At 33.5% G+C, this 12187-nt stretch overlaps 1 protein-coding gene across 1 annotated transcript; it reads left to right on the top strand.

Annotated features, from left to right (window-relative positions):
* Positions 1-7521: 7521 nt before the first annotated feature.
* On the top strand, positions 7522-10094 carry HELRODRAFT_165401 (hypothetical protein; the record flags this gene model as incomplete). Its single annotated transcript, XM_009031988.1, has 4 exons — positions 7522-7623; positions 8048-8128; positions 9464-9622; positions 9918-10094. 4 exons carry the CDS (start codon positions 7522-7524, stop codon positions 10092-10094), a joined length of 519 nt encoding a protein of 172 aa, XP_009030236.1.
* Positions 10095-12187: the final 2093 nt, after the last annotated feature.

Here is a 12187-nt window from a genome sequence, read left to right as displayed (position 1 = left end):
GTGAATTTAAATGGAAATAAGGTGTCAGGTTTCTGGTCATCTTCTTTGGTCTCCTTTGGTCTTCATCGATAGCATCATATTCTTCTTTGTCACTATTTACAATGCTAGTTTTTATTACTTCTTTGTTTTCGTTGTTGGTTAAGCGCCGTGTTGGAAGTGAGGTTGTCATTTTTTGTTGTATATTTATTTTTGGTTTATTGATGTCAATTAGGACTGCTTCTGCAATTTTAAGATGCGTGCAGTTGCTGTTCTGGTATATTACTTTGGTGTTACTGTCGAGGATTTCACGGCTAATAGTGATTGAGCGTGTTGAGTCCAAATGAGATTTGATAGCACCACTCTGTTTATGTATCGTAAGCCTTTTGGTCAATGAGGTAGTAGTAATTCCGATATATGAGTCATGTTGACGTGCACAGCCGTCAAAGGGGCAATTAAATTCATATATTACGTGATTACGCCTTAGCACAGGGTTATCTCTAGGACTACAGTTGTTTTTCAGTATTAGGTGAGACGTTTTTTTATTGTTGTAATATATTCGGAGTTTAACTTTATTATTTGGGTTGGTTTGTGTGACATTTTTATTGATGATATGTTTAACAATAGCTTCATCTACTTTGTAAGCAGTTGACATGTGATTTCTGTAATACAAGATGATGTCGTTATCTTGATTGTTGGTACTAGGAAGGTTATTGTTGTGTATTAATTATTGTGAATAATGATTCAACATCCAGAGAGACAATAAATTTGGATGTTTTATTAATGCTGAGGAGATTAATAATTGATTTTACAAGCAAATCGATGGTGTTGCTATGGGTTCCAGTCCTATTTGCCAGTTTTTACTTAGGACATCTGGAGAATGAGACTTTCAAAAACAATGCAAATTTAAAACCAAATATCTAAACTAGATACGTTGATATATCTTTGTCTCTTATAACGATCCTGAACAAATCACCCAACTTCTTGGTACCTTAAACAAGTCAAAACTTAGATTTACCATTGAAATTGAAAAGGAACAACGTTTACCTTTCCTTGATGTGTTGGTCACCCGTGGCGAAGAACGATTCAAGATTGCGGTCTATGTCAAAGAAACAAATACAGGAGTTTGAATGGACAAAGTGAATGTACCGAACAATTTAAAGACAGCACAATAAAATCATTTGTAAACCGGGCATTCACACACTCTTCCGATATTGAAAATCGCGACGCCAAATTGAAAAGAGTCACTAACCTGCTTGTAAACAATAGATATAAGACTTATTCTATTGAAAAGATTGTTAAAGGCAAATTACTACACAACAATAACCTTCCTAGTACCAACAATCAAGATAACGACATCATCTTGTATTACAGAAATCACATGTCAACTGGATTACAAAGTAGATGAAGCTATTCTTAAACATATCATCAATAAAAATGTCACACAAACCAACCCAAATAATAAAGTTAAACTCCGAATATATTACAACAATAAAAAAACGTCTCACCTAATACTGAAAAACAACTGTAGTCCTAGAGATAACTCTGTGCTAAGGCGTAATCACGTAATATATGAATTTAATTGCCCCTTTGACGGCTGTACACGTCAACATGACTCATATATCGGGATTACCACTACCTCATTGACTAGAAGGCTTACGATGCATAAACAAAGTGGTGCTATCGAATCTCATTTGGACTCAACACACTCAATCACTATTAGCCGTAAAATTCTCGACAGCAACATCAAAGTAATATACCAGAACAGCAACTACACGCATCTTAAAATTGCAGAAGCAGTCCTAATTGACATCAATAAATCAAAAATAAATATAAAACAAAAAAGTGACAACCTCATTCCTAACACGGCGCTTAATCAACAATAAAAACAAAGTAATAAGAAGTAATAAAAACTAGCCTTGTAAATAATGACAAAGAAGAATATGATGCTATCGATGAAGAAAAGGAAACCAACGAACCAATAAAGAAATCTGACACCTAATTTCCATATATGTTCACTTTGATAAAGTGAATTATTACGTATATAAACTAAATTGCACTGAATTCGGAAAATAAGTTTATTTTGAATTTTAATAGATTAAACGTTCTCCAAAAAACATTTTCCATTTGAATCGAATTAAATTTCTTTTGCAATCTATTTTAATTTAAAGATTCTTGAAAGTGTCCTTCATGTTACGTTGTTAACAAGCATACTAAATAAATCCACATAACTATCAAGTCGTCGCCCAATCTACATACCAGGAAAAGACCTTCATCACAAGGCACCTCAAACATATTAGCACTTAAGAAAACTATCATTACTGAACTAGTTTTTGCTTATTGATCACCTCACTTTTATCGATCACCTCACTAACTCACTAAGTAAAGTCATCATTTAGTCTATTAATAAGTCATCAAACATATTAATACTCATTAAAACTTCACTCGTAGGCCTAGCCTTTATTTATTGATCACCTTACTTAGTCATCATCTAGTCTATCAATTTGCCGTTACTTCATTTTATATTCCATCGTCAATTACTTTTCTTTTATTTCTCTTATTGTTATTATTTATTTTATTCTAACATATTTTATTTTTCATATTTTATCATTTCTCTTCCTCCCTTTTTGTATTTATTTTCTCACTTATTTGTTTAATTTTGTTTTACTGCCTTGCATGTTGTTACAGTTTCTGCGTCTGTCCAGATCCTGATTTTTAAAGAATAATAAAAAAAAAACCCGCAATTATCAGCAAATGTAAGATTTTAATTTTTGTTAAACGAATAAGTGAATAAGTCGTCAAATTAAAACACATCCATCGTCGGTGTATAAATATTATATGATTAGTTATTTTTCTTGCAGAAAAAAGGGTTATTAAATTTTTATTATTTAAACAGCAGTATGTAATTGTATAAGCTATTGAACTAAGCTAAAATAAAAATTCCTGAAGTAAACTAAATTTAAATCAAACTTCAGTAGTTAAAATTGGATTAAAAACAAGTTCAGTTTTCAAGCGTTTATACTTCCATAAAATGTATATCTTGTTTTTATATCAATAATTACTTTTACTTTCAAACTTTGTATAACAAATTAATAACCATCGTTTATTGGTTTGTCTAATTCTTATAAGCTTGATTTCAAAATAATGAATACTTTTCCCCTTAGATTCGTTTTGTCTTATAAAACAGCTAATGACAAACGTTTAAAAACAGCAATTTTATAATTGAACAATTATTTCAACAAGAAAACTTTTTGGAAATAAAAGTTAGAAAACTTGTTTTAATGAATAAACTTACCCGATAAAACATTTTCAAACCTCCCCCTTCTGACATCTCTACAGCAATGAAAGTTTTTCCAAGAAGATCTGCATTCGGATAATAAAAAGCTTCTTCTATACCAGTACCTAACATGCCTTCATATACCCAAGAATGTTTTTCCATGAACCTACTGGTTAATATTGCTAGTTTTCTATTTGCACCGATACATAACGCGTCGCTGTTTATATCAGTTCCTCTAACAACGTATGTTTTCCACCAAACTTAATTGTAAAATTTTGTGAAAAGTTGATTAAATATATAATATAAATATTTAATTATTTAAATAATTAAAAAATTGCAAAATATAATGTAAACGGTTAAAATTACTTTCAGTTTTTAATCATTTCAGAAAATATGTTAAAATATTTGATACAATTTTATATTCAAAAGTTATATATATAGAATATACATATAAATATATATAAATAACATTTATTATACATATATATTTATACTTTTATATACGTTTGATAAAAATATCCCTGCATTTACAGCTTTGATCAATTTCAAAAATTGGAAAAATATCATTGCATTTTCAGATCAGAAACTGGTCAAAGCTGCTATGCGTTGTCAAACAAATGGTGTTTCAGCAACCCATCTTCCAAATGCAAGGAGTCCCACTGAGCCCATTAGTTTTTCAACGTCCAATCGAACTTAGATATGTCTTGCCATTCCGGTCGCTGACTTGATTTTTTCCATGCAATGACGTATTGTAAGTCTTCGTCTGCAGACTGCGTTTGCCAGTTCTTCCCGTTACCATCCTGTATCTGTCGTTATCGTAATTTTCGTAAATCTTTTATTTGTACTTTCTCTTCCAGTCGACTGCATATATATTTGTGATGGTTATAACTGCCAATTTTTTAGTTCTGCATAGAATGGAGGCAATCTAACCAAATGAACAATCTTTATTCTCGCCCGCGGCTTCCGATGTTCTTGAATTTGGTAGATGATGTCGTTTAATCGGGTTATTATCTGATAAAGTCCTTCCCAAACTCGTTGAAGCTTTAGAGACCACCCTTTTTTCCGGATACCAAATCGTTGGCGTTATATCCTGCAGTGTTTCTCTTGATTGTTTCAATATTCTTTTAAATTGTGTATTGATGGGTGCTGTTTAACCGCTGACGGAGATTGTCAAAATAATCTGTTATTGTTTGTGGCGCCTCAGGTGGTACGTCACATTTTATATCCACTGGGGTTCTTATTGTACTTCAAAAAAGAATTTTGAGAGAGTCTCCCCAGTAGTTGTGTGGATGATACTTAGGCATGGTTTTCGTCAACTACCTTGGCCAAATGTTCAATTAGTGTTTGGTTGAAACGTTCCACAAACACATCTGAGGGCGGAGAGGAGTTCTTTTTTCTTTATACCCAGTAGTTGCGACTTGAAGTTTCGACGTATGTCTGAATGCAGCTCCATGGGAACGCTCAATGATCCAATTTATTACAATTTCTTCAGCAACGGTACAAGCATCCTTGCTTAAATAATTGTCCGACCAGAATGTAGCGGTTTCCATCATTTGATTCAGAAAATGGTCCGGCAGCGTCGAAGGCAATTCTTTCGAAGGACACAACAACATTATAGATTTGACCTTGTCTTAAAACAAATCATTTATAAAAATGTCAAACCAACTAACCCTTCTGACAAAATTAAACTTATTATAGGAATCCAAAGACATTAAACCTTGTCATGAACAACAACTTCACTCCTCAGCATGGTTCGGCTTTAAAATGTAGCCATCTGATAAATGAATTTACATGTCCCCTTGACGGCTGTGCACGTCATATATCGGATTAACTACAACATCGCTAAATAAACGTCTGACATGCACCAGAGGGAAGGTTCTATAAAAACACACTTAGAACACACATACAATATTGAAACTACAAGAGAAAACCTAGACAACAACACCATAATAATATACTGTAATTCTAGCCATTCGTATCTGAAATTGGAAAACTTTGGTTCGAAATATTGAGAAATGTACTAAAAAACTATCCAACACTAAAAATTCTGTAGATTTAATAAATTACTGCATTAATTCTACCGAATTTTTGGCAACTAACGCCAGCAATTCGGTAGAATTAATCAAATTCGGTTAGAAATATTGATAAATGTATTAAAAAACTATCAATATTTTTTAGCGCATACTTTATTAATAGTTTTGTAATAACCCTATATTGTATAGAAAAAAATTTCAGTTCGATTTATAAACGATAACCTGTGCCGATTTAAACTTGTCCATATAAGTTTTTTTAATCTTTAATATTGTATCTCTGAAATAGGCAGAACTACTTACAATGTTACATATATATTATCTATATATCTTTTATTATGTTTTTCATATCCATTGGTCTGAAGCAGCCATTTTTGCCACAAGGGCGGTTTAAGTTTTTACACGACGTACACGTCTTTATGTGCACGCGCAAGCATCGCATCATATATGATAGCCAATGAGTTGTTTGACTCAGCGCGCATTTGAACCACTGATCCGTCTCGCTGGCCAACAGTGTTGCGTTGTGGTTTGTAACTTCATGTTTTATTTCCCATTTTTTAGATTAGTAGTGCGTTATTATTTGGTGCGTTAACATGTCGGTTGAGTGACAGAGTAATAAACAAAATATTTTTCTCATCGGTTTGACTAGATATCTAATATTTGTTGCAAAATTGCCATGTAATCTAGAAATTCCCTCAGTCCTAGTGCAAATCTTGTGATTAGGGAGTGCATCATACATTGGACAAAAGAATTCCACAAGGACATTTCCTAACTTTTGTGAAAAAACTTCATATTTGGAGAGTTGCAAAAAATTTTAAGTAAACTCAGGTAACGTTCAAGAGTCGTGAAAAAAATTTCTAAAGTGATCTTTATAATTTGTTTGCTGATGCTTTTGGGTGAATGAAAATAGAGATAGATAAATTAATTTGATTAAAAAAGATAGCTAAGTTGAACGGGTGTGATAAAAAATTGGCGGAAAAAGAGATAGGTCTAGACAACGACGATTGGAAGAAGAGGAAAAGAGTTGTAAGAAGTAGAAGCGCTTGGTCTGAGCAGCGAAGAATTCCCTATTAACAAATACTCGATTCAGCGAATTTGTACTGAAACTAGAAAATCAATAAAATCTGACTTCCAAGACAATGTACCCGACGTTCAGGTTCACAGAAAGTTGCAAAAAAGTTTACAGTCCATTAAAATTAATCAGGTTAGATATACGAAGTTCAAAATAAGGACGTTGACAGTTATTTCTCCGTTTGACGGAGAAATAACTGTCCAAACGTTTGACGGAGAAATAACTGCGTTCCCACTGCTTCTTGTTGCGCCGAAACTATAACATTCTTCTGAAAATCATTAAGCTCTTTGACTGGAACCTACATGATAAAAATTAAATAACGAGCTGCGACAAAACAGCTTTCCATACTAACTGTTTAAATGGAGCGTGTGCTACTTTGTCGTCATCATGTTTTCATAAAGCTGTCTTTAAAAGCAAATTAAGCAAATTATATGTTTAAAAAGTTCAAAGAAATTTGGACGATTTCTCATCGGAAAAGAGCAAACAATTTTTACCACAACGACGACAGTTTTCTAAAGGAAGACAGAATAATAATGCTAATTTCTGGAAGCTAAAAGATAAATAAGTTATTTAAGAGCTGTGAAAGATACCGCTGAAAAAACTATTTAACACGGCAGAAGAAAAAAAAACAATTTTTTTGAACATAGAAAATTGTATCCAGACCGTTAAAAAAAACAACTCTAAAAACGGTTTAACTTGACACAACAACACTGACGCATCTATAACATTCTTCAACCAAAGAATTCAGATGGCACTATTCGTCCAATCGCATTTGGAGGACGAAACGTTAAGCAAAATAAGAAAAATTGGATTGTGGCAGAAATGAAATGTATCGCAGTGCCAAGAAGCAAAAATTATTCCCAGACAACCAAAATCTATTCTAAAACCATTCGACGTTGTAAAATCTTTTGAGCTTTCACTTAAACAACTTTATCAGAAAGTCCTGAAAGATTCAAATATGTACTTATTTGTGTAAATCACTGAGCAGGTACCCTGAAGTTTTACTCTTAAAACCCAAACAGCTCAAGAAAATGCTAAAAAGCTTCCACACTATGGAGACATAAAGTCTTTTTTATCTGAACAAGTCTCACTTCTCAAATAATGCAATATCCTTGTAAATTCTTAAACATTCAGCAGATAAAAACACGTGCCTACTCAAAACACAAATGCTCGAGCTGAGACCTTCAACAAAGATATTTTATAAGTTGTTAGACTTTACTGCCTCGACCAGCATTAGTGGCTCGTTAACATTGGCCTACTTCTATCTGGTACCAAACCAACACTAAAAAAAAAACTGAAAAAAATTACGTAACTAGTTAACAAGTTCACCCAATGCGCATTTCACAATCCAACAATGACGAGACATTCACATGCAATAAACTCAGTGAACTTTTTAAATCTTTTCAACTTCAACTCAACTTTCAAACAAGTCACAACCAGCAACTTCTTCACATCCAGCTATCCAGTTTCACCACAACCTGGTCTACCACCATCAGAACCATGTGCAGCTCAAAACACACCAAAATCCACCACAGTAGCAACAAAAATAGACATTTCACATTGTTTATTTACTACCAGATTTATCATAACCATCTTCTTCAACACATCATGACAAACACACAAACGCAATTACGACACAATGCAGCAAACTAAAACCCAACTCAATCACCTATACTGCAACAATGTAGACAGCTTATTAACAACACAACTCCAACAATTTCATCAGCACCCCAACTTGGTATAAAAACCATTGTTATAGAACGCTCTGATAAAGTTAGAGATTACTTGATTTGATAAAATTATATCTGTCCGTTTGTCTGCAATGGCCACATGAAGGAACAATTAATTCTCGACTATTTTTGTACTGTTCCAATGAAAATTCATAATAAATCTAAGAATTATGTTATTGTACAGACAAAATTATAAAAAGTCTCAAAATAGATAAACGAAATGTTTTTTTATTCGAAATGCTGGAAATGCTGTGATTTAACTAAGCAACTTTTCTGATAGTCTGAATCCTAAATTTACCACAAATACACAGACTGCAGTGAGCAGCTCGAACAGGAACTAAAAAATAAATAAGAAAAAACGCTGAAAATGCTGTGACTTCGAAACAACTGTATATCTGATAGTCAGAATCGCAAATTTAACCCAAATGCACGGACTAAAAGTTACACTGCATATGAATTCGGTAGACAACGTCGTTCAATCGTGTTATAATGATGAAAATCACAACTAATCTGATAAGATCCTTCTCAGTCTCGTTGAAGCTTTGGAGACCGTCCTTTTTTCGATGATGGTTATACAGCCACACCAAATCGTTGGCGTTAAATCCAGCCGTGTTTCCCTTTTGATCGTATCGGGTCTTAGTTGTTTCACTATTCTTTTTTAACTTAAGGCGCGTCTATTAGTGGATGTTGTTTAACCGTCTGACAGAGATTGTCCACATAATTTGTTATTGATTGTGGGGCCTCAAGTGGTACGCCATATTTTATATCAGCTGGGGTTTTTATTGTACTTCCAAAAAGGATCTATAAAGATATTTGTTATAACAATATAAATAAATAAATAATAAATATATATATATATATATAATACATATATATATATATATCCTAATATATATAATGATAAAAATCACAACATGTTTGGCAGCGTTAAACTTCCAATATAACTTTTTGATTTTTTTTAGCTCTTTTTCGATTTTAAGTTTATGTTCCAGTCCGTGAAAAATTGAAAATTTAAATTAATAATTGCATTTCTGGCAGTCTTAATCCAACCAATATTTATAAAATCGAAAAGTTAAATTGGAAGTTAATTAACGCCGAACATGCTGTGATTTTCATCAATAATAAGTCCGACCCATAACGGATGGGGATATATATATATATATATATATATATATATCTGTTGGTAAGGCAGAAACGTGGCCAATGACAAAAAACTCGAACTGCAGCTTCACCGAACTAACTCTATGTTTAGAGAATTACAAATTTTTTGAAGTTTTTTGAAAATATAATATAATAAAAATATATTTTTATTATATATTCGGTTTGTGCAGTAGTGGATAATGAAAGAAAAAAGACAAAATGACAAAATTTTTGGAAGTGTAGCGAATGCAAAAAGGAAAAATGTCCAGCTCGCCGTCACACCAGATTCAATGAGATTGTGAAGTCGATTGGTGACACCAATCATGTTCCAGATTGTGCAAAAATTGCAACAAAGATTGTAATGGTTAATGTGAAGACCCAAGCAGGAGACACCAAGGTTTTGAGTTTTATTGTCTCAAATGCACTTCTCATCTGTCACAGGCTGTTGTTGGTCAGCTTCCTGCAGTTGACAACATGAAAAGATCAACAAAGCTGTCAGTATACTATAAATCAACCAATAAAGATCAACAATATGGGCATTTTCCTGCAACACCCAACTTGCTGACTAAGTTGACTAAACTAGCCAAACCACGGCAATATACAGCTATTTTAAATGAAAATTTAGGGGTCTCGTGGCCGAGGGGTTAGCGTGTCCGTCTACCACTCCCACGACCCGGGTTCGAATTCTGCAGTTTCTACAGATTCATCCAGGTAGCCGACACACGGTCAACCCAGCCATCCATCCTTTCGAGGTTGGTAAATGGGAAGACGACGTAAGTTGTCGCATATTGGCCGGCGAGATGGCTCAGTGGTTCAAATGCGCGCTGAGTCAAACATCTCAATGGCTATCATATACTCAGCGTATATGATGCGGTGCTTGCGCGTGCACATAAAATACATGTGTACGTCGTGTGAAAAGGATAAACAGCCTTTGTGGCGAAGATGACTGCTTCATATCATTGGTTGAAGATATGAAGGACATAATAAAGATAAATAGATTATATATATCTGTAACATTGTCAGTGGTTCTGCGTATGTCAGAGCTGCAATAATAAAGACTAATAAAAAAAAAAGAATCAGATTGAGGATGATTTTATTGCAGTTTAACAGTGGGGAAGATCGAATTCTTTTATTCTCAACCAGGCGGAATCTTTATTTTCGATGATTAAAGTATTTAGGAAATATTTATATATTCTAATATTTTTATAATATTATAAATAATATTTACTATTAATTTTCTTTTTTTCTAAATTTCCTACCAGAATAAAAAATTTAGTTTCTCTGATTCAGGTGACAGCACTAGTATGCGGATGGCACATTCAAAACAGCCCCTCGACATTTTACTCATTTGTACATAATTAATGGCATTTAATTTCATAATGTAAATCTGTCGGTGTTCGATCTTCTGTCAAATAAGTCCGAAGCAACTTACAATAGGATGATCGAAGTAATCAAAAATTTCGAACTTCTTCTGAATCCAACATCATTTTTCTTGATTTTGAAATTGCGGTCATGGATGCATTTCGTTATCAGTTTCCAGTTATCAGTGGATGTTTTTTCCATATGTCTCTGTGTTTGCGGCGTCAAATTCGAGCTGGTCTGTCAGTAACTTATGTCGAGGATCCAGACTTTGCACTTCAGTTGAGGATGGATGATAGCTGCTCTAGCACCGTGCCAGTTCAAGATGTGAATGGCGTTTTCAACGAAATGTTAGATAGTAACTAATATACTGATCACGTTAATCTGTTACAAACAGTTGTCGATTATTTCGTGGACGTTTGGATTGAACTACCCGACAGCAGCCAACTACATTCGTCGGCAACCATTGTTTAGTCACAATTTTTAGAACTGCTTCGATGCAGTCGCTGAGAATCTACCTCGCATGAATAACGCAGTGGAGAGTTCAATGAAGATGTTGGGTTAGGGTTAGGGTTATACACCATCCAACTATATGGAAACTTGAGAACTAGGCTATCGATCAGGTAGCTATCGACCTCATTCAAGGTGGCCAACCCACGCAAGAAAAAAATTTACAGAGATGTTTTGGCCAGAATCGTGGCAGCTGTTGGCAACTCTACCATGATTAATAATATTGATTATTTACGTGGTATTGCACATAGTTTGAATTTCAATGTTTAGAATTTATGGAACCCTTTATGTGTTCACGTACAAATTTTCATGTAAGTTTTGTACAACCAACGATCCTTTATCTTTGTTGTTGACGTCGTAATTTTGAAAATTCCGAAATTTTAATATTCCTTAGAATATCGATTTGTTGACAGTGTTTTCAAATTTAGTGCAGTATGCACATAGAATTTTAAACCTCAGAGTAATGGCGACATTTTTAACCTTTCTATGTTATAACGACCTTATTATCTGGCGATCTTAATGTCAGGCAATCTTAATGCTTTGCGACAGGCGATCTTTATGTCAGGCAATTTAAATCTGGGCAACCTAACGTCCTGCGGCTTTTTGTCCGGCAGTCTTAGGCTTGCGACCCTTTCATCTAGATGCCTGTTTCGATTGTAATTTTCTTGTAGCGGTGGTGTTATTATTTTTCCAAATTCGATTGTAATAAAAAATTGTAAATTTAATATTATTAACCTTATATGAACTTCGATTTTATTACAAACCTCAATAACGATTTGATGTGGTTTAGTTTTACCGCCCACAACAAGATGTTATTAAAAACCGCTTTACATTTTATAGAACGATATTTTTGTACGACAAAATGATTTTGGCAAAATATGGTTCAACAAGATCGGAGAATTAGGATGTAGCCATTAAAAACAAAAATAAATTGGAATAAAAGGAAAACAAAAATGCTTATATAACAATAAAGCTAAAAAATAAGACAATCAAAATCTTGGATCAAGTAAAAGGTGTTTCAACAACTTTGCCGCATATTTCAACAAAATTTAAATCAAAATTTAACTTACAATAAAACAAGTTTAAAACATGA

Source organism: Helobdella robusta, assembly GCF_000326865.2.
Source record: "Helobdella robusta unplaced genomic scaffold HELROscaffold_8, whole genome shotgun sequence".
Classification (NCBI taxonomy): domain Eukaryota; kingdom Metazoa; phylum Annelida; class Clitellata; order Rhynchobdellida; family Glossiphoniidae; genus Helobdella; species Helobdella robusta.
This window is presented reverse-complemented; position numbering and strand designations above follow the sequence as displayed.